The sequence below is a fragment of the Ostrinia nubilalis genome, chromosome 7 (assembly GCF_963855985.1).
Source record: "Ostrinia nubilalis chromosome 7, ilOstNubi1.1, whole genome shotgun sequence".
Taxonomy (NCBI): domain Eukaryota; kingdom Metazoa; phylum Arthropoda; class Insecta; order Lepidoptera; family Crambidae; genus Ostrinia; species Ostrinia nubilalis.
The window spans coordinates 6,281,219-6,303,500 of NC_087094.1; the positions used below are offsets into that span (position 1 = coordinate 6,281,219).

A 22,282-nucleotide genomic window follows, 5' to 3' on the forward strand; every position below is an offset into this window, starting at 1 on the left:
TGGAGATCATGTAGTTTTGAATAAGAGTTTAATAGTGACCGGGTCCGGTGACCGGGCCCGGTAAGAATGGCCGGGCCCGGCCCGGGCGGGTCCGGTTTGCAATCTCTAGGCCCAATGTCCTTCAGGAAGAACAAAGTAAATATAAATTTCTAACCGATTTATTGGAAAAAATTAATACAAGGATACGTATTAGTTGATTTTATTATAAAAATGCATCTTATACAATATTACATATTAAAAACATTCCATCAATTATCTTAGCTGTTTAATATTTATTTTATTTTTAAACCAAATATTTTTTTCATTAAATTAATTAACACTAGGAATGATAAACAACAAATTAATGTTACAGATTGTTAGATATTTTTTCGCGCAAAAAAAATTGACGTCTTCCTTCGTAACGTTTTCATGGCCATCTTAGAAGAGAAAGCCAAAAATCAAGAGTATTTATATATAATTTTGGTGGATTTTTGGGAAAAATCTTGTTTAGACTTATGCCCCTGTGAAGCGTGGGACGCGTTTCCTTGGCTCTATCCGGAGTCTAAACCCGTCAGTCCTTTTCAAAATGATGTCGCTTTGAAGGGTGAACTTGTTTTCAGGCACGTCGGATATGGTCTTGTAGTTCCGCAGAACGGTTGAGATCAAAATCTTCAGTTTCAACATGGCGTATTTGCGTCCTAGAAAAAAATAAGTAATTATAAGATTTTTAAAATAAGTAACTCATTAATAAGACTCATGTATTTCTTTATAAGTAGGTAATTATAAGGTACATTATACATATACAGTGTGAGTCACGTTAAAGTGTACATATGAAAATAGATGAAACTAGACCTATTTTTATGGACAAAAAAGAGGTCAAAAAATTTTTGAGGTTTTTTTTAATTTTCTATAAAATTTTTTTTCTTCCAATTACTTATTGTAAAGAAAACGTAATTACTTTTAAACTAAGCGGTATATTCTGATAAAATAAAAACAGTAATAATGCTAAATAACAGTCGATACTAAAAAAATACATAAAATACACAAAAAATGCCAACAAATAATAAAAAATGACACTTTTTGAAAAAAATCGATCGTTGCAAACGTTGTGATAGGGATAGAGACATGCGATTTATGGTTTTACGAAGGTAATACGATAGAGAATAATACAAAGTAATAAAAACTACCGGTTATAGGGGCATTTTTTTGGAGAAATTTATCAAATAACCAAAAAAACACGAATTTAAAAGCAGATTTTTTTCAAAAAGTGTAATTTTTTATTATTTGTTGGCATTTTTTGTATATTTTATGTATTTTTTTAGTATCGCCTGTTATTTAGCATTATTACTGTTTTTATTTTATCAGGATATACCGCTTAGTTTAAAAGTAATTACGTTTTCTTTACAATAAGTAATTGGAAGAAAAAAAATTCTATAAAAAATTTAAAAAAAAATCTCAAAAATTTTTTGACCTCTTTTTTGTCTATAAAAATAGGTCTAGTTTTATCTATTTTCATATGTACACTTTAACGTGACTCACACTGTATACTCCAAAGCGGCCATGTTATTGCCACTAGACAATGTAGTATTCGTTTTTCAAATCTATTTAACACAGGAAGGTATTCTGAAACAACAATGTGACCAATGATAATGATGATTTGTGCTTGATTTTGTTTCGTTTACCAAAAGTGTTCGGTCAATGTTTTCGTAGAAGTTGGCTCAAAACTTACCAACACAACTTCTAGGGCCGGCACTAAAGGGTATGAAACTGTAGTAGTGTCGGTTCTGGCAGTTCTCAGGCAAGAAGTTGTCAGGGTTGAACACTTCAGGGTTGTTGTAGAATTTAGGGCTGCGGTGGATCTTGTAAGTGCCAACGACTACAGTGCAACCGGCGGGTAGGACGAAATTGTTGGTTTCTGTGGAAAAAATATCATAGAGAATTTGTTTACCAAATTCACTTGTACTTTTTAATTTTTTTATGACGCCATATACTTACGAATCTGCACGTCTTGTGTCAATTTCCTGGCTATGATGGGCACTGGTGGGTACATCCTCAATGACTCTAGAATAACCCTCTCCAAGTACTTCATGCGAAGCGTATCTTCAAAGGTGGCTGGCCTGTCAGAGTCACCAAAGATTTCGAAGAGCTCATCGTAGACCCTGGCTTGAATGTTTTGGTGGATGCCCAAGAGGCATAGGACAAAACTCGACCCTGCTGCTGTTGTGTCATGACCCTAGATGGAAAAACACATTTCATTACAAGTAAGATACTCAAAGCTATTAGTATCAATTGACAGTTATTATTATTCTCTTGGGAATACTCACTTCAAACATGATAGTGTCCACTTCTTCCTTGATTTCAAGATCAGTGATGTTGTTGGTTCCATTTTGAGCGGATTCAATCATCAGATCTAAGAAAGCTAGTCGTTTCTTCTCACCTAAAACATGAACAATGTGTAATAGTGCTTAATTATTTCTACTTTGTTTATTTGACGAATCGCCGTTGTCTTACCAACGTCATTTTCATCATTAAAGTCAAGATCATCCTTTAATCCTTTGAAGACGCTGTCAGCAAGAGTTTTGGTGTCAAGAGGGTCTGTGCTATCATCAGGTGAGCGTGTCAGCTCTTCTAATGTGGGTGGAATGATGCCTTTTGCTTTGTTCTCTATATAGGTTTTCTTCTTTTCTTTGATGACCTGTTAATATTCGTAAGATTTAAAAAGTGGCAAAATAAGCGAAAGGAGTGTATAGGAAATAAGATCACGAAATCAGTGATTTGACATTTGATAATTGCCTATCTTGTAGCAAAATTAATGTCCACTACGGTGATGGGACTGAATTATTTTTCTTATTTGTAATTTGAGTTGGTGTTCAAGTAATGTTATGGTTCTTTTACCTTATTTGTAAGGCCGTGAATAATTTTAAGAAGTTTGTGTTGTTTCTTGAAGGATGCAGTGAATTTGAACATAGCTTCAAGTCTCATCCAGAACTTGTAATGTCTTTGATGTATGATATCGCACATTCTGGAACAAATACATGAATTTTTGTAATTAATTTCTTCAACTTAAGTGCTTATTTAGTATGTTATAGTTAAATACTTGCTTCATAACAGCCATAGCGTAGTCAAACCCTGATTCGTCTTGTGTTTTTCTTGTAATTCCCATTGCTGTCTCTGAAACATTACAATGTTGCTTGTAATTATCAGTTATTACTGAAATATTAATTGGACTTTGTTCATGCGAAGATTAATTAAAATGCAAAACGTGCTCATCAATATTTAAGCCGGTGCAATTTGTGTACGATTAACATTGACCGTAATGTAATTACAGTGCAATAATTAATATTCCTGTAATGAATGACTGCCGATGTAGTATCTTTTTGACGGTCATCTTGTGGTTTACGATTGTACTCGCAAGTACAGTCTATGTCAATAGAATTTGGCCATGTAACTAATCATTAAAATTATATTAATAATCTTAGATAGAATTCTTAGGTAGGTTGAAATGACATTAAGGCTGAGTTGCACCACCTGACTTTGACCGTAACTTTAACGATAACCGGTGCTTTTTGTATGGAGTTTGACAGATTTCTGACGTTATTCAAAGTTAAAGTAAGATGGTGCAACCCAGCCTAAGTAATAAGTTGGAAAAATTAATAATGCACCACGTTCGTTTGCACCACTGCTGGACAAAAGCCTCCCCAAGGATTTCCACAACGATCAGTCCTGCGCCGCCCGTGTCCTAGCACCTCTCGCGACCTTCACCAGAACGTCGGTCCACCTAGTGGTGGTATAATGCTTATAATATAAACTTACCAAGAAGAATATCAACAGTAACACCACTCATGTAGTCGTGGACATCAAAAGTTTTTCCGATTTCGGGCTTCATTTTGTCAACAACATTCTTACTGTTCTGATTGAAAACTCCGACGAAAGATTTCAAAATGTTTATATGGAAGGTAGGGGCAATCATTTTTCGGTGCGATCTCCATTTGTCACCTGAAATAATTATTTCTTTTAATAGGATTGCAAGACAACAACAATAATAGGTATATGAAGAATATAAACCATTTATTTATTTTCCCTCACAAACTAAGGTTAGCAATTACAGTTGGTAGAAAATACATTATAGGTACTTAATACTAAGTTTGTGTGGGACTGGTGCCTGAAATAGGTTTTGTTTAAAACCTGTTCTACTCGCTATTACAGGTACTATGTGAATATGAATCTGGTATTTGCAACTTTACCAAGTTAACAATTTTACAAAATTGCAAGTAATGGGCTACAATAATTCACTAATTACATAATTAATAGCTTAAGTATTAAATTAGAGCTTCTTTTTCCCGGCTGAGATATTTCATGCTTACCTACCAAATTGAATAGAGTTACGAATTATGGGCTTATTCACATTTCACATCGATTTGGTAGTTCGACAAAGATAGTTGTAACAATTGTCACAATGATATTATTAAGCTAAGTTGCACCATTTTACTTTAACTTTAACAAATGTCATAAGCCTATCAAAGTTCATACAAAAAAGACCAGATAATACTATAGTTACTGTTAAAACATATTCCGTGGTTAAAGCAAGATGGTGTAACTCAGCCTTGAAATTCTATAGGGAGAGTATTTAAAAAACGTTACCTGAACTAATCAGCAAGCCTTCCCCAAGCCAAGGTTTGAAGAAGCTGTAGTCATCAGACTTGTTGATGTGGACCTGGCTGTTGAGGATCAGCTCGGCATCATCAGGGTCCGTCAGAAAGACGTACAGGCTAGTCCCCAGCCAGACTCGAACCACGCTCGTGTAACGCTTCGCAAATTCTAGACTGAGCTCCATTATCTCTGAGGAAAAATGATTTTCGATCATTGGATGTACGAGTAAGTATTGCCTCATAATTATTTCAGCCGTAGGACGTCCACTGCTGAACATAGGCCTCCCCTAATGATTTACATGTTGATCGATTGGTAGCGGCCTGCGTCCAGCGCCTTCCTGCTACCTTTATGATGTCGTCGGTCCACCTTGTGGGTGGACGTCTCACGCTGCGTTTTCCGGTGCGTGGCCTCCACTCCAGAACCTTGCTGCCCCATCGCAAGTGTTGCCTAAATAATGACTATTTTCAGCTCTCGCTAGTAAAGTTAACAATGCTGTAAATAACTCGGAAACATAAAATATTTACGTGGAATTAAGAATTAGGATATGGATTGATTGCGCACATCTCGTTATTAGTACATACAATGTTGCTCATGCGAATATAATGCATGGGCGAATGCGTATAGGACATAACTATAAATACATAGATCGTAATAGCAGTTTCTACTATTAAAAAAAATATGGAAAAATCGCCTTAAAGGTAGTTTTGGGAAATCCTCCATGTAAAAATGTTATTAAAGGTTTACAGTCTACAAGAAGCTGGCTGGCTACACTGCTACGAGAATATGAAAAAAAAAACTTGCGGTTTAGAAAAAAGTTTACCTGCTGGTGTTTTCCCGAGCGCCAGGAGCGCATTCCCAAATAATGGATATGCAGTAGGTCCAGGTATTTTGTTCCCCAATTTGACAAGTCTGGTCTGCTGACGTCTGCGGTGCAAGACCCAGAGTCCCGTGACCAGGAACACCAGGGAGTAAAACAACAGCCGCGACATGCTGATGGGATATCCCGAAACTTCTTCTATAGCCAACGACATGTTTCTGAAACAGTAGATTATCATCATCATCATTTCAGCCACAGGACGTCCACTGTTGAACATAGGCCTCCCACAATAATTTCCATATTGCCCGGTTGGTAGCGGCCTGCATCCAGCGCCTTGCTGCTACCTTTATGAGGTCGGAAAGAGTAAGCATTTACTAAGTAAAAAAAAAATAACCTAGCCCATAAGCTATTGCTCATAAGATAGGCCCCCTTAATTTAATTTATTGTCCGTGGTGCATAATCTTTTCTTAAAGGTTTTAAACCTTTGTTTGTCACCTGTCATCCGCTTTGCAATGGAGGGAAGTCGAACCTTAATTTCGAACTCCTCCTATGTTCTTCTGATTAATTTCGTTGCGGGTCCAATGACAGTTTAACTTTCCCCCGGGACAAACTTGACCTTCATTGGTTGGGTTTTTGAGGCGGTCAAGCTGTAGATCCTGGCTACACAGGAGTTGCAGTGGTGGGAACGAGAGGTGGGAATAGTCACGTAATAGCCCATAAGCTAGTTCGAGGTTTATCTACAAAAATACAATTAGTCTAGCGGTTAAATCAGTCAGTGCCTAAGGTATGGGAGCGTCACGGGAGAGATGACATTGACATGTTATGCCGTAAGCCCGTGACAGAGCATACAAATCTGTAGGCCTAAGATGCGCGCCGTGATAACTTTTATCGACGTCAATTTGTATGGGCAAAATCGATAAAATGGCGTGATAACCGCCTATCACGGCGCGCATCTTAGGCCTACTGAGCACATTTGAAGTCTCGTTGACGTTACTTTGACGTCCCAAAAACACCTTACTGTGCCTCAGGCTGACTCCTCACTGACTGATGTAACCTATAGTTACCTAATTATGCTTTTGGTTACCAAATTCTAGTGCCAAAAACAGGTGTACTTTATTTCCTTACCTGTCGATATACCAGTCTCTCCTGTAACTGCTGGGGACCGTGTGATAGACTGTTTTGCATAATTGACAGCTTTATAAAGATGACCCCCGACATCATGTAAGATTCATTGATATTGTTGATTTATTGTTTTCACAAGGTATTGTTCTGGTTACATTTATTTTGGGATAATTTGAGGTTCCGTACGATATACGAGTACAAACTGAAAGTACCTACATTGTAAACGTAGCTACGAGTAATTTGACTAAAATCCAACCAATATCGTATTTTGGCTGTTATTGATAGCTGAAACAAAAATGAAAAAAATAATTCTGTGATAATTTGCCCTTTCTGGTAGATTTTGAATCGTATACTGACAGCATATTGATAAAAAACAGTTTAAAAGTGACGCGAGTAGACTCAACACTCTTTGGCTTTAGGTTTTAAGATTATGGATGGATGAAGGAAGATTCTTGAAGGATTTTAGCTGAAAATTGGAGTCATATTGGCATTGTCATCAGCGCTTAGGTTCTCATTCATAATCATAGTATAAACACAATTTAACTTTATTTTCAACAACTGAAATCAAAAAATTCAGTGGCTTGAGAACATCGCGTTAAGAATGTCATATCTTTAGCTTTAGTCAGTATCTTTTTGAAATAACAATTAAGTACTCCCGTATTCACTAACATTACTATGAAGTCTCACAGTGTGCGTGGACGCACAGTGTGACACACGAACTAATCACAGAGCTTTATTACACTCTGTGCGTTCGATTTGCTGCTTCACTTAAGCAAGCATCGTTTGTGAATACGAGCGTTAATCATGAAAGAATATCCATATCTTTAGCTTTAGTTAGTATCGTTTTGAAATAACAATTACTTTGTTGGAATTAGGGGTTGTAAAACTTCCAAATTAATGTGTAAATTGGTTTGATCGGACGTTGGACCCACGCAATGCGCGGTCAACAGCGTTTGACGTAGTTAGTATGACTATATTATAATTATTATGCATACATCTGCAAATATAATTGTTGATTTCAGTATTTTCCTTTCGTCATGTTTATTCTGAGAAGTGACAAAGTTTAAACCTGTATTAACACAATACATTACCTATCAAAAACTATTACATGTACGACGAACGACAAATATAGCTACAGTACCAGTTATTAAATGTTTTGTTATTGCGTTGCGTAGGTATGCCTAATATGGTATTCTTAAAACTGTGCTCCAGATATGGAAATTAGCTCTTAATTTTTCTGTATGCATTTTTTAGCATGCTTATGTATTTTATGTAAGCGATCCGCCTCGTTTTTGCATGGTAATAAGAGTTATGTGCACGAAACATCGGCGCGTGCATATAATTTAATACAGTACTGCAACAGTATCGGTAGTTGATAGTGATATGTTGCAGCATCCTTCCTTCCATTTTTATCCCGTCTTTATTTAAAAAAAAAGGTGGCACTATTAGAGACTAACCACTATTTAATTTATTTGGGATAACAAACTATGACTAAGTAATCGCCAGAGGAAGTTGTCGTATCATCATCATCGTTCATTTCAGTCGTAGGACGTCCACTGCTTAACATAAGCCTCCCCCAATGCTTTCCATGTTGCCCGGTTGGTAGCGACCTGCGTCCAGCGCCTTCCTGCTTCTTTTACCACCACCTTGTGGGTGGACGTCTCACGCTAAGTTTTTCCCTGTGCTGCTATACGAACCTATGATCTGCAATCTACCTCGTACCTACCTATAACGAATTTGAATTGTGGACCCTAACATGGATTCGATAGAGTAGTGATTTCTTGATTTTAGATCTACGTAATACCCTGTTTAAGCTTTTTTTTAAAGTTAAGATTATGTATAGAGACAGAACTACAAAAAATAGCTTACAGGTTGTTGTTATTATTATGTAGTTATTTTTATGACGCTCAATAAATGCAATAAAACTATATTGATTAAAAACAAATATTTTATTATCTATTTATTTACATCACAACTAAGTACTTTCACCTACTTTAAAGTAAAGATCCTGAATACAATCGCCGAAGTTTCTTAATGTTCATACAAAAATATCGATACCTTCAGGTTCAATTGTCGTATAAACCAAAACCCTACTTTTCAGGAGAGCCAAAAAACGTTTTTTTTTTTAATAAAAAATTCGTAACTTTTTTATTTGAGAAGTTATAAAAAAATGTCCAAGAGAAAACATTTTTCAATTTTTGTGATGAAAAAGTCTAAATATTTAAAAAATGGGCATCTTCAGTAGTTTTAAAGTTAGCTTGGATATACGTCGTTGAAAAAGGCACTCGGTGGTTTATACGACCCATTATATTTGACCTAAAAATAACTCTTTACGTCGTATTTGAATTTTTTGTAAACTCGAGACTGAAATTGATGGCTTAAAGACCATTAGATGTATTTTTTTTGGTTTATATACCCATTGATAAAGTGATTTATTCAAATGTATTATTAAAACTATGTATGTAAATAATGTATTGTTTACTATTTCCAGGCTTTTGTTGTTTAGAGAATTTGCACAAAGATATTTAACAGTGTAAAAACTATATTTGGTTGAGGTAGAAATAATAAATTTGCTTGCATACGAAAAATAACATTTTTTTTACAATTTTGCAGGAAAATTATGGCAAAACAAATAATATTTCTAATAATTCTAAACAAAACTAATCACCATAAATTTTGAACAAAAAAATACAATTACAGCAAAACATTAAGACAGCTTTCCTGGTTCTCTGCTGACGCATATTGATTTCGTTTGGTTATGATAAATTTTGCATGAAGAGAAGAGCCCCAGTATGCTCAGGAGAAGGATTTGTAATTTTTTGAGAATTTCTCTAAGGAATTTATATCTTTACAAGAAACCCAAATTTAAATTACAGCTAAAAGTAACCACTACTGGCAACAATTAAAAGTTGGAGTACTTGTGAAGTAATAAACTATTACAGAGCATCTCAAAAGGGTATAAAATGAGCACACTATGGCTTGTTTTCTTTGTTTAAAAGTCTTAAATTCATCACATTTAGTCGAGATCAATGACAAAATTTCAATTATTTGTCCGTCAAACAGATAATTAGAAAATATGAGACTCATATTTTTTATTTTCTTTCATAATTTAATAATATCAGTGCTACATCGAGTTGAAATGGCGCGATACGTCACGCTTGAGTAGAATTTTTACTCAAAAGTGACGTCACGCGACATTTCAACTCAATATAATACAGTAATTCTTCGATTATGGGAAAAATTAAAGTATGATTTTCTAATTCTCTGTCTGACGGACTAAATAGAGTTTCGATTTCATGACCCGGTCATCATTACTATTCACGGATGTACTGGACCTGGAAAGCAACCTTACATATCTAGTTATTATCTTTAAAAGTAGAAACAATCAACTTTCTTTAACTTTATAAATAAGAAAAACATACTTACTGTACATACATACATATGTGATGCAATAAATAAATGAATATGAATATGAAACAGATAATTACCATATTGAATACGTGGACTTACGACGTTGAATCTGGACATAAAACGCCATGTCTTTAGGCGTAAAAACCATTTTTAATTACGAGAGAGTTTTACGTCCTGGCTTAAAAAAATGTATGGTTGATACATCTTAGCAAAAATACCAAAAACAAGCATTCGGTTTTTACACTGTTTATAAGGTATTTATTTATCTTTTACGCTATAGTTTTTTGGGGCGTATAAACATTTTTTTAGCGAATTTCAATATTTCGAATATACAGCTCGATAGAGAAAAAAATTCTGATTAAAATGGTATATATAACTCGATTTGGCCAAAATGGTTTATACGACAATTGAACCTGAAGGTGTCGATATATCAGTTTTCTTTATTTATTTAGGTAAAATCAGACACAAACACTGCACGCTTAAAATTAATTGAGATGTTAGCATAATTTGTAATTCTATTGTTGTGCTGATGATGGGACTCTTTTCCTTGGCTCGACCTTGATCCTGAAGCCGTCGGTCCTCTTCAGGATAATGTCTGCCTGCAGCGCAAAGTCTTCCTCAGATACTTCTGAAATTGTCCTGTAGTTCCTTAGGATGGTAGATAGGAGAACCTTGAGCTTCAGCATAGCGTATTTCCGACCTATAAATAAAAAAGATATAGTTGTAAAGGATGTAGATATTATTAAAGAATGTAATAATATGAGGCTGTTAAATGAAATAAATAAACGCGAGCCAAATTAAATTGTGATTTGCAGAACTTTGCAGAAAATTATGGGAAATAGAGTTAACGTTTTGTTAATTTTTAGTAATAAAGCCTCCGATTATTAACATTTAGCAGTTGGAAATAGGGATTTTTTTAAGATTAGTTACGAGATTACAGAGTTTAACTTGTACTTGTTAATTGTTTGATAAGATTAATGGTGTTTCCGTAGGTACAGAAATTATCATCTGGATGATTGAGATATTCATGATTCATCATCATCGTCATTTAAGCAACAGCACGTGCACCTTTATGAGTTTGTCGATCCACCTTTGTGAGTGGACGTCGCATTAAAAAACTCATTAAAAACTCATTAAAACTCATTTATTTCTGTAAATAGGCTTAAAAAAAGCACTTATACACGTCCCAGTATTAACCCTACCACTGCTTCAGGACAATAAATGGGCCAGTGCTGAGAAGAAGCAGCGCAAGAAACTCAGTCACTATTGTCAGCCTCTTTTTCAAAGGTTTACATGCTTTAAAATGTACAAAGTTATAAATATTTATGCCAGCTAGGCAGTAACGTATCCCAAACATTTTTATCTTTTAAATAATCATCGACTTTATAGTAGCCCTTTTTCATTAAGGTACTTTTAATATGTGCTTTGAATTTATGAATGGGTAGTTCTATAACAGTTTGTGGTAATTTATTAAAGAATTTAATACATTTTCCCATAAATGAATTACCAATCTTATGCAATCTGAAATTTGGAACGGCAAGTTTATTTTTGTTTCTTGTATTAAAGTTATGCAAATCGCACTTTTTCGTGAATTGCTCTATATTTTTGCGGACATATAAAAGGTTTTCATAAATGAACTGTGAAGCTACTGTCAGTATGTTTATTTCCTTAAAAAAATCTTTCAAGGAAAATCGGGGTCCAAGGTTATAAATGGCCCGCACTGCTCTCTTCTGCAGAACAAACACAGTTTCAATGTCCGCGGCTGAGCCCCACAACAATATGCCGTATGACATTATACTATGAAAATAGCTAAAATATACTAGCCTTGCCGTTTCAATGTCAGTTAATTGCCTTATCTTTCTCACTGCAAAAGCAGCCGAACTGAGCCTTTTTGACAAAGTTTCAATATGAGGACCCCATTGAAGTTTAGCATCTAAAGTGATTCCCAGGAATGTTGTGGAATTTATGCTATTTAATGGTTCATTCTTCACCATTAATTGCGTGGAAACCTGCCTCACATTAGGAAAGGTAAATTTAATGCACTTAGTTTTGTTTGCATTTAACAATAAGTTGTTAACAGTGAACCAATGTAGAACCTGTGAGAGTGTGTTATTAATATCGTCAAAATTTACTTTACCTCTATCAACTTTGAAAATGAGAGATGTGTCATCAGCAAATAACACAATATCACACAGATCTTTTACAAAGTAAGGAAGGTCATTAATGTAAATAAGAAATAGCAAAGGTCCCAATATTGATCCCTGCGGCACACCCATAGTAAGAGGTGCTCCAGAAGATTCAGTTCCGTTAATACAAACTTTTTGTTTTCTGCCTGTGAGATACGAGTTCAGCAGATCAAGTGACTTATTCGAAACACCATAATGTCGCAATTTGTTTAGTAAGGTTTGGTGGTCTACACAATCAAACGCTTTTGAAAGATCACAGAAAATACCAACAGCGTCCTTTTTACTCTCCCAAGCATCAAAGACGTGTTTCAATAGTGCTACCCCAGCGTCAGTAGTACTTCTACCTTTCGTAAAACCAAATTGCTTATTGTGTAATAATTTGTTAAAAATGAAGTGAGATAGAAGTTGGTGGAAAATAATTTTCTCGAAAATTTTGCTAAGTACTGGTAGAATAGAAATCGGTCGAAAATTAGAAGGGTCACATTTGTCACCAGCCTTGAACAATGGAATTATTTTACTTAACTTCATTAAGCTAGGAAAGCAACCTTGATCAATACATGTATTAAAAATGAATGCAAGGTGAGGAGCTATGGTGTCAATAATTGTTCCAATTATACTGACGGAGATTCCCCAAAGGTCCTCAGTTTTTTTCATATTTAATTCTCTAAAGGTTTTAATTATTGTATTACAATCTATATGCCTGAACTGGAGCAGACACTGGCACTCGGTGACATTAGATTTTAAAAGAGACTCTGCAAGAACTGGTGATGAATTCAGTTCTTTAGTTGTTTCAGACGCAATATTGGAGAAGAATGTCTCAAATGTGGTTGCAACTTCTGTATCGGAATTTATAATTTCGTTTCCGATTTTCAGTGAAAAAGTGTTATACTTCGATTTATTTTTACATATTTGTTTATTTATTATGTTCCACGTAGCCTTAGCTTTATTATTAGAATTTAAAATCATGTTTCGAAGATGATTTGATTTAGCAGCCAAACAAACCTTTTTAAATATTTTTGAGTAATTTTTAACATATTCTATAACACTCAGATCTTGCGTATCGGCTTTAAGACTATATAATTCATACATTTTATTTCTACTCTTGTGAATGCCAGTTGTAGCCCAGTCATCAAATTTACATTTAACAGAATTTATTCGGATCTTTTTCTGTGGGAATGTGGTTTTGAATTCCTCACTCACAACACTGAATAGATCCTCATAAATTTGATCGACATTATTGTCATCTAATATAAGTTTATCAATACCATCACAAATATTTTTCTTAAATTTGTCAATTCGGTTAGTTGTTATTGGCCTACAAACAACATCCACTGTACTAGGGACATGATGGTGTTCAAATGTGGCCAATTGTCCACTATGATCTGAACTAAGGCAATTAATTATTGATTTACTTTGAATATCACAGTTACAAAAAATGTTATCTAAGCAAGTAGCTGATGTTGGAGTGATTCTAGTAGGCTCATTGCACGCCGCGCTTTCCGGTAAGTAAGTTCGTTCGTTCGTTTCAGCCAAATGACGTCCACTGCTGGACAAAAGCAAGTAAACCGCAATCGCGTTAAGTGAGATTAGGATGAATATATGGGGTAGAAAAGTGAACTAACCGACACAACTCCTGGGTCCAGCGCTGAAGGGTATGTAGCTGTAATAATGTCGGTTCTGGGTATTTTCTGGCAAAAAGTTGTCTGGGTTAAACACGTTGGGGTTCTTATAATATTTAGGGTTCCTGTGAATCCTGTAAGTTCCTATGAAGACGGTGGCGCCAGCTGGAAGCACGTACTTGTTTGTAGCTGAAAAGGAAGGAGATATGAAGATTCAGGATTCGACCACTTGACAACGCGAGGTGAACCTAGCAAGACAAGTTATAGTTTTTGATAAGATTTGTAGAATTGATTGAATTGAAGACCATGATAACATAGAGCATATTTACTTATTCAAGAGCACAAGGTAGTAAAAAGATAAGTTTTATGATATTTCCGATGTCGTTAGATGTGTCTGATATTGTGATTAGATTGATAACAACTAAAATACTTCAAGAAACAAACTACTTACAGATCTGAACGTCATGATTCAATTTTCTAGCTATGATCGGTACTGGTGGGTACATCCTGAGGGTTTCCAGAATCACTCTCTCCAAGTACTTCATGTGGACAGTATCATCAAAGGTGGCAGGACGGTCAGAGTCCCCGAATATTTCATAGAGCTCGTCGTAGACCTTTGCTTGGATGTCCTGGTGGACCCCCAGAAGGCATAAGACGAAACTGGATCCAGCTGCAGTGGTGTCGTGACCCTGGAAAATACAAAAAACAAAGATTGTGAAACTTAAAAATGTCCGTCATGTAGAGACTTGTAAAAATAATATGTATTTTCCAGATATTAATATGTAGTACGAATGAATAAGACAAACTCTTTGATGAACAAAGTATGGTCTTATTCTGATATTTTTGCTGTATTTGGATTGATTATTTGGTATGAAAATGCTTTGACCATTTGTACACTTCTTATGGGTTCTTACAAACCTCAAACATGATGGTGTCTACTTCTTCTTTGATCTCATGATCCGTGATGACGTTTGTGCCATTCTGAGCGGATTCTATCATCAAATCCAGGAAAGCAAGACGTTTCTTTTCACCTGTAATCAAAAAAAAAATCATAACCTATTTCTGTATAGTTACTTAACATAATAGTCACCAAATATTAAATGCAAAATGAAAGGATAATATGTACAAGTAAATTAGGTGCCTTAATTGTAATGTAGATATGGCTGTCCTAATTAATATTTATGAGTAATAAAAACAATGAATTGTCGCAACAATAACACTTACCCACGTCATTTTCATCGATAAAGTCCAAATCATCACGAAGACCCTTGAATACACTATCAGATATCGTTTTATTGGGGTCTTCATTGGGTTTGTTGTTCTTAACGTGTTTAGTTAACTCTTCTATAGTTGGGGAAACTATTCCTTTAGCTTTATTTGCTAAGAAAGTTTCCTTTTTACTCTTTATCACCTAAAAAAAAGATAAATAATCAAATCTACTACATGAAGCAGCCGCTTACCGCTTTCTCTAAACTTCAATATTATTATGTCCAAATTAAAAACAACCTACTACATTACACAATTTTTGAAAATGGTCTTACTTTGTTTGTGAGTCCATGAATGATGTTCAGCAGTTTTGTCTGCTTTTTGAAGAATGGAGTCAGTTTAAAGATGAAGTCGAGTCGGAGCCAGAATTTGTAATGCCTTTGGTGGACAATGTCACACATCCTGCAAATAAGAAAATTAGTACTTATTATAAACTCATAAAAAACTCATAAAACTCATTTCTTGGGGACGATAAATGGGCCAGTGCTGAGAAAAAGCAGCGCAAGAAACTCAGTCATTACTCTTATTAATTAAAATACCTACTCATTGAAAATTGTCAGAACATACAAGTAAGAAGACTTAATTATGCCTGAGAGTTTAAGAATAAGAATATTGGTACCATTATGTTAAACTATTATAAAAATGTCTTATCAGAAATAACTTACTTCATTACTGCCATAGCATAATCAAAGCCCGATTCATCTTGAGTTTTTCTAGTAATGCCCATAGCTGTTTCTGTAAATCATAACAAAATAAAGAGGCAACCCAAAACTTACCTAATTACCTACATTTCAACAATAGCATGCAATATTGAAATCAGTGTCAACATTAGTGATTAATCATTGCTGACACTGCCTTGTTTTCATAGCTGGGCATTAACTCCTTAATCCGTTAATCGTTAATTAACGAAGTTAACATTTCTATTAACGGATTAACTTTTAAGTTAACTTTAAAAAATGTTAACGGACTCGTTAACTTCCGTTAAATTATCCTAAGTCCGTTAATCGTTAATCCAGTACCTACTATTTACCAAAAAGATACAGCAGGCACGCTGAAAAACACTAGAATAAAAATTAGCCAAGTGCGTGTCGTGCCACGCGCAGTGTAGGGTTCCGTAGTTGTCCGTCATTAACACAATATATTTCAGAAGCAAGCAATTACGTGTCGTGCCACGCGCAGTGTAGGGTTCCGTAGTTGTCCGTCATTAACACAATATATTTCAGAAGCAAGCAATTACTTCATCTAAAGTCGCTTTTAATATTTTCTTCTAAGGAATTTTCACTAGTTAAGGAATTTTATAATACATGAGTTAAATGACTATTACTCTTAATCTAACTGATGTATCTTAACCGCTACAGTTTTCCTTGAAAGTTCATGAAAAGCAGTACCTTTACGAATTTTACTAGATTCTTAAAGCCAACAGTTTAGTTTTTAGAGGGGGGGGGGGGGGGGGACGCCCTACTCGAACAAAAATTGGCACTTTAAACTTAAATATTTTGCAAACCGATCCCTAAAACGAAAAATAGTCTTAGAAACCCCTTAGTCATTTTTTGACCTATCCAACGATACCCCACACAATGGGGTAGAAGATGAAAAAAAAAATCATCCCCATTTCACATGTAGGGGAGCTACCCTAAAAAAATTTTTTTTTTCAAAATTTTATTTTACCGTTTTGTCGGCCTGATTAATATACATACCTCCACAAAATTACAGCTCTCAAGTGACAATAGTTTCCAAGCAAAACCTCGGATATACAGACAGACATATCGAAACTATAAGGGTTCCTTGTCAGGACTACGGAACCCTAAAAACGCGTTCTGACAAGTACGTTCGGGCTTCCAGAACTTCCAGAACCCAAAACAACAGTTTTTGTAACCAGAACGAAACGATATAAAAAATGCAATTTTTTTAATTATTTACAAGCTTTATATTGACTTCACTTGTTAGTATGTGTGGGACAAATCTTGCAACTGATTTTAAGACCAGTTCTCAACCGATAGAGCTGAAATTTGGTACACTTATGTAAGTACGATGAAAATGCAATGTTATGGTACCATTAAGCTGGTCTGATGATGGAGTCAGGAGGTGGGCATAGGAACTCCTAAATGAAACGGCGGCATCGCATCGAATTTGGGTTCGTTGGATTTGTCTTTTCGAGCACTTTGGTGCTAAATTGTATTGTAATTAAACCAAGGTTCTGAGATTGAGATACTATAGACTAAGAGCTGGTGAAGGCCAGACCTACGTCATTTTATAAAAGCTGAAAGTTTGTCAGCGTATGCTCCCAATACAGGTTAGAATGTTGGTGGATTATGAAGTTTGGGTCATCGTTGCTTTGGCACCTATCCTAAAAAAACTGTCTGGCAAGGAGTTGGAACTGTCAAAACTGTGTGGCTGATGAACTTCTAATCATTGCCCAAATATTATACATAAAAATCAGAATTTATGGTACCTATAACGTAAGTAGAATTACAGTCTATTGAATATGTTACGGTTAAAGTGATAAATGTGAAAATTATGAATAATCACCGGTTATTATGAATAATTACCACATGATTTGGTAAATGTGATTAATATGAGATCATTTATGTGTGTATAATACTAAATAGGCGGCTTAGATTAAAATATGATATCAAAACGTTTAAAGTGTGAGGCTGTACATGAGCGTTGTACACGAGCCGGTGTTCTATTTTATGATATTCGTTAGTACTAAGGATACATTATGAAATAATCACTGATAAATGTGATTAATTTATCATTTTTACTTCGCCTGTCGGTAATTATTCATAATAACCGGCGATTATTCATAATTTTCAATTCATCACATTAACCGTAACAAATATACAGAAAAAGCCACCGTAAAAGTTAGGCTTACGTTATACCATAAAAGCTGATTTGCTTTCGAAATGATTTGAACCTTGCATACAATTACTTTTTTCGTTTTAAACATGTGTTAACGGATTAACGATTAACGTTAACTTGCGTTAAATCTTACTAAATGTAACGTTTTAACGTTTAACGAAGTTAATTTTTTTATTAACGGTTTAACGATTAACGAAGTTAACTATTTGATTAACGGTGCCCAGCTATGCTTGTTTTCAACAACAAAGCTTAAAATAAATTTAATTATGCGCTAAGTAATCGTTGACCGAATATTAAAATTGCTTACCAAGTAAAATGTCCACGGTGACACCGCTCATGTGGTCGTGTACGTCGAATGTTTTTCCAACTTCAGATCGCAGTTTTTCAACGACATTTTTGCTGTTCTGGTTGAAAACCCCCATGAAGGATTTCAAGATGTTGATGTGGAACGTAGGCGCTATTATTTTTCGGTGCGATCTCCATTTGGCACCTAAAAATTAGTTTATTATTATATAATAATTGTCCTGTGACTCCTATTCTATTAATATTATTTTCTATTACCTAATAATGACACCAGAGGTGGCATTGTGTAAAGCAATCGTTATCACTTGACAGTTCATAACGTACGATTATTCTGTCAAACGCTTTGTTTAACTGACTTTATCGTACGTTATGAACTGTTAAATGATGACGATTGCTTTACACAATTCCACCTCCGAAGTGAATTAAAATGTTAATTTCTTTTGTAACTATTGCACTATGATAAACGACAAAAAACTTTGAAATATATGAAAATATATGAGCAGCTTTAAAACGTTTGTTTTAATGATAATTTGAATTGCGATTACGAACTAAGTATACTGTAAGTGGTCATCAGGTTTCTCCAAGGGAGAGTGATGCCAAAAAACTTCTCGTCTGGATAATTACAGAAGATCTTTCTCCCGCAGCGAATCCTCATGAAAGCTTTCAATATTGATGTTACTATAGAACTGTATGATGACATACCCGAACTAATAAGCAGTCCTTCCCCAAGCCATGGCTTAAAGAATCTGTATTCCGAAGACTTGTCAATATGAACATGGCTGTTCAGAATGACCTCCACATCGACGGGGTCTACCAAGAAGATTAACAGCTTCGAACCGAGCCAACCGCGAACCACGTCGCCGTATATTTCTGCGTATTCTAAACTTATTTTTACTAATTCTGAAACAATGATATACCTATTGAATATTACAGAAGGTTGAATAAAAAGAAAATTTTATTCGGTTACGCAAAATCTGTAGTGCAAAGTCATGTAAATAACAAAGCATACCTACGAGTATGTTGTGTTTTACGACAGATTTTTTGAGAGTCAAGTTTTTATGAATTAGTTTTCAAAACTAAAACTTGTGTCTTGTATGCTTGGACAGTTAATTAGGGTTAATACCACAGGCTGACAGAACATGACCTAATAACACAGTCCAGTAACAGTCAATAGAACATCAGTTTTTTTATTTTTAGCTTATTTTGCTGTTACAATTAATGTCATATTGAAAGAAATGATAAGTAATATAGATCGTTTCATCCACGAAGATGCGCCCCACTATTCTTCCTCTAATATTAGAGTGTTATCGGTACACGCTAAATTATCCATAAGTGCACACGTACTCTACAATCATGACGGTTGGATTGCTCGGATCAAACTCCTAGCACCCCGCGCTTCCCTCGACCAAAAATTGGTGGGGCGCGTCTTCGTGGATGAAACAATTTATACTATAAAATTTTTTGAAAGACAATTTTAAGAAAATTATTTAGAAATTACATTATTTCACAGTCTTACCGGATGGTTTCTTCCCGACTGCCAGAAGCGCATTTCCAAATATGGGCAAGGAGATTGGTCCAGGGATTTTGTTGCCTAATCTGTAGAGCTTAGATTTCTGCTGTTTGCGATACAGCAGAATCAGCCCAGAGGTAAGCAGAATCAGAGCATAGGATAGAAGGCGGCCTGCACTGAAGTGGTAGCCTGGGACCTCTTCTAAGACGGTCGACATTTCGATGCTGAAACAATTGAAAAAATTCAAACCCTGGAAAATGTTATGTATTCAGGTAATGTAATTTCCAACAATTGAATTGGGACAACTAAGTTGTTAATGTTATTCGAGCACATGAACAACTGAAAAACGGTAAAATCACATAAAATTAAAGTAAGGGAACAATCGATATGAATTTCATTAACATTTGACATGGTCACTGCCCTCGATGACTGAGGGTGGAATATTACACGAAATATCGCTAAATGTGCTCTGGAAACGAATAAATATCTACAGTGTATGAGTCCCAATATAGTAAACTAGATCGATAACAAAGTTGTTTGTCTTTTTGTTACTTGTTATTATTGTAACCTACCTTTATAATCACTGGTATTTTTACGCTACTTCTAATTACTGGAGAATAAATTAACACATGCTACGTGACTGCCCAAAGAACAATGATTTATTTCATGTTCAATTCTAATCTCAATTTGTCCTAAAAGATACTAGCAATCAAAATGTAAACCGCTGACAATGCAATCGAGAAAAAACTAAGTCAGTACACTCCGATACAAAAAAATATATAAGCGATATGAACTTAATTGCTTAAATTAATAGAGATGTAAATTGACTGAATCTGACCGGCCAAGATAGTCAAAAACCATAAATGACCGGTCAAAAACGGTCAAATTCAGTCAGTTTGACTCAAATATAATAATACTAGCACCGAATAATTTATTTAAGCTGTGAGAGTATAAGACGTCATCAAAGTCGACGTGCGCGGTACCTAAGTATAATTATGTAGGGACAGAAAGAGAGTGCAATAAATCATTACAAAACACTTATTGTTTTTACACTGGTTGTACGCTCACTGTAAAATGTTTAGCTGTAATAAATCATAACAAACCACTTTTTATTTCAATTAAGATGTTGTAAACTTTCATCAATCAAAAAATCTAAGAAAAATCTTTAAAACTACATTTTACTGACAGTTTATGACTAGTTTTTGACCAATTTGACCGTAAATGACGGTCAGTCAAATTCAGCCGCTTTAGTCATTTTTAACACTATTGCTGAAGATATAATTAAATTAGACGGTTACATGTTTTTCTTTCATAATATTACTTTTATTCAGCAATTTTTAGATATGACCTGTTAAACATTAGCTTTGTTACGTAAATCAATAGGTATTTGGTACACATTCAGCCGAAAATTTTATGAGGTCTATTGCATAATATTAAGAAACTATGGAATTATAGTAACAATAATCTTTATTTGGAATTGCCGTTTTCTTATCGGAGTTTCTGTTTATTTAATTTGTATTGGGTTCAACATTTGATCTTTTTATTTTGCCGTTCACGTTGTATTATGTAGGTAAGTTACAAGACACAAAAAAGGGAGTTTTGACTTTAATGTAGAGATCCTTAAGGTTTTCAACGATGCCAATGACACGTCACAATTTATACAATTATATTGATTTCTCAACAAATAAAAATCAAGTTATAGTTTAGTAAATACATTCATTTACGAATAGAATTCAGTGATTTCAGAAAATAATAGAATAGTTTATTTCAAAAAAGATGTGCCATAGAATGAGACTGCATGACAGAGCCTTAGGCTGGGTTGCACCATCTTACTTTAACTTTGACAAACGTCAAAAATCTGTCAAAATCCATACAAAAAGCACCGGTTATTGTTAAAGTTACGGTCAAAATAAGTTGGTGCAACTCGGCCTTAAACTCTATATGAAATCAGTCTATCATAGTCGTCTAAAATGTACTAATTGAAAAGCTAAGAATTAATGAGCATTAAGATTAACTTTAAGATAAGCTTAACTTATGTGACAACAATGTCCTCATGTTGACTAGATAATTGCTAAATACATAACTAAGTCTAATTCATCTGAAAATAGACAGCGCTATAAATGTGTAGCCAAGAATAAATAAAGAATGGATTAGTTACCTAACCAAGGATATTTTTAGATTAAATTTGAGTTTATTTTAACCATTTTTTCCAGTTTTAATGGTGTGGTAAACCGATAAATTTATTCGTGCGGTTTTCAAATTTAGATAAATTATTTGTTATGAAGTATAACGTGTTCGGTGTTCCCATAAAGCCACATACCTGATACACTTTATTTACTCCAAAAATAATTTAAATTTTGAGATTTCAATCAGCATCCACGATATATTATGTCTACCTCGTTCGAGAGATCCAAAGAAAATGTACGAGTCTAATATATTGTTATAATTATTTTACAACAGGTTTAAGGCCGAATCGTAAATATTCACGCAAGTCTTAAAGCAAGAGAAATCACGAAATCCTTCGTGTATTTAGGCGATCAAAGGCGCCTTGAACTCT

General features: G+C 34.7%; 3 protein-coding genes across 3 annotated transcripts in view; 1 reads left to right on the plus strand and 2 right to left on the minus strand.

Annotated features, from left to right (window-relative positions):
* LOC135073143 (facilitated trehalose transporter Tret1-like) overlaps positions 1-22,282 on the plus strand; it is a 54,559-nt gene that overhangs the window by 6,275 nt on the left and 26,002 nt on the right. The window lies entirely within an intron of this gene.
* LOC135073145 (cytochrome P450 4g15-like) lies at positions 470-6,650 on the minus strand. Its single transcript, XM_063967192.1, has 11 exons — positions 6,572-6,650; positions 5,450-5,664; positions 4,621-4,818; positions 3,793-3,975; positions 3,081-3,150; positions 2,875-3,001; positions 2,491-2,674; positions 2,304-2,416; positions 1,975-2,212; positions 1,709-1,894; positions 470-677 (listed from the first exon to the last, which is right to left on the minus strand). Exons 2-11 carry the CDS (start codon positions 5,658-5,660, stop codon positions 493-495), a joined length of 1,695 nt encoding a protein of 564 aa, XP_063823262.1. The 5' UTR covers positions 5,661-5,664; positions 6,572-6,650; the 3' UTR covers positions 470-492.
* Positions 10,409-20,466, minus strand: LOC135073141 (cytochrome P450 4g15-like). Its single transcript, XM_063967184.1, has 11 exons — positions 20,298-20,466; positions 19,732-19,949; positions 18,918-19,115; positions 18,220-18,402; positions 15,716-15,785; positions 15,326-15,452; positions 15,009-15,195; positions 14,703-14,815; positions 14,236-14,473; positions 13,788-13,973; positions 10,409-10,679 (listed from the first exon to the last, which is right to left on the minus strand). Exons 2-11 carry the CDS (start codon positions 19,940-19,942, stop codon positions 10,495-10,497), a joined length of 1,698 nt encoding a protein of 565 aa, XP_063823254.1. The 5' UTR covers positions 19,943-19,949; positions 20,298-20,466; the 3' UTR covers positions 10,409-10,494.

What these genes read in the sequence shown, in the direction of transcription:
- LOC135073145 (XM_063967192.1), bottom strand. Translation starts at nt 5,660, where the DNA reads ATGTCGTTGGCTATAGAAGAAGTTTCGGGATATCCCATCAGCATGTCG. An exon ending in TGGACACTATCATGTTTGAA is followed by an intron (nt 2,213 to 2,303) that starts GTGAGTATTCCC and finishes TTTTCCATCTAG; the next exon opens with GGTCATGACACAACAGCAGC. An exon ending in GACACAAGACGTGCAGATTC is followed by an intron (nt 1,895 to 1,974) that starts GTAAGTATATGG and finishes TTTTTTCCACAG; the next exon opens with AAACCAACAATTTCGTCCTA.
- LOC135073141 (XM_063967184.1), bottom strand. Translation starts at nt 19,942, where the DNA reads ATGTCGACCGTCTTAGAAGAGGTCCCAGGCTACCACTTCAGTGCAGGC. An exon ending in CACCGTGGACATTTTACTTG is followed by an intron (nt 15,786 to 18,219) that starts GTAAGCAATTTT and finishes TATGATTTACAG; the next exon opens with AAACAGCTATGGGCATTACT. An exon ending in TATCGATGAAAATGACGTGG is followed by an intron (nt 14,816 to 15,008) that starts GTAAGTGTTATT and finishes TTTTGATTACAG; the next exon opens with GTGAAAAGAAACGTCTTGCT.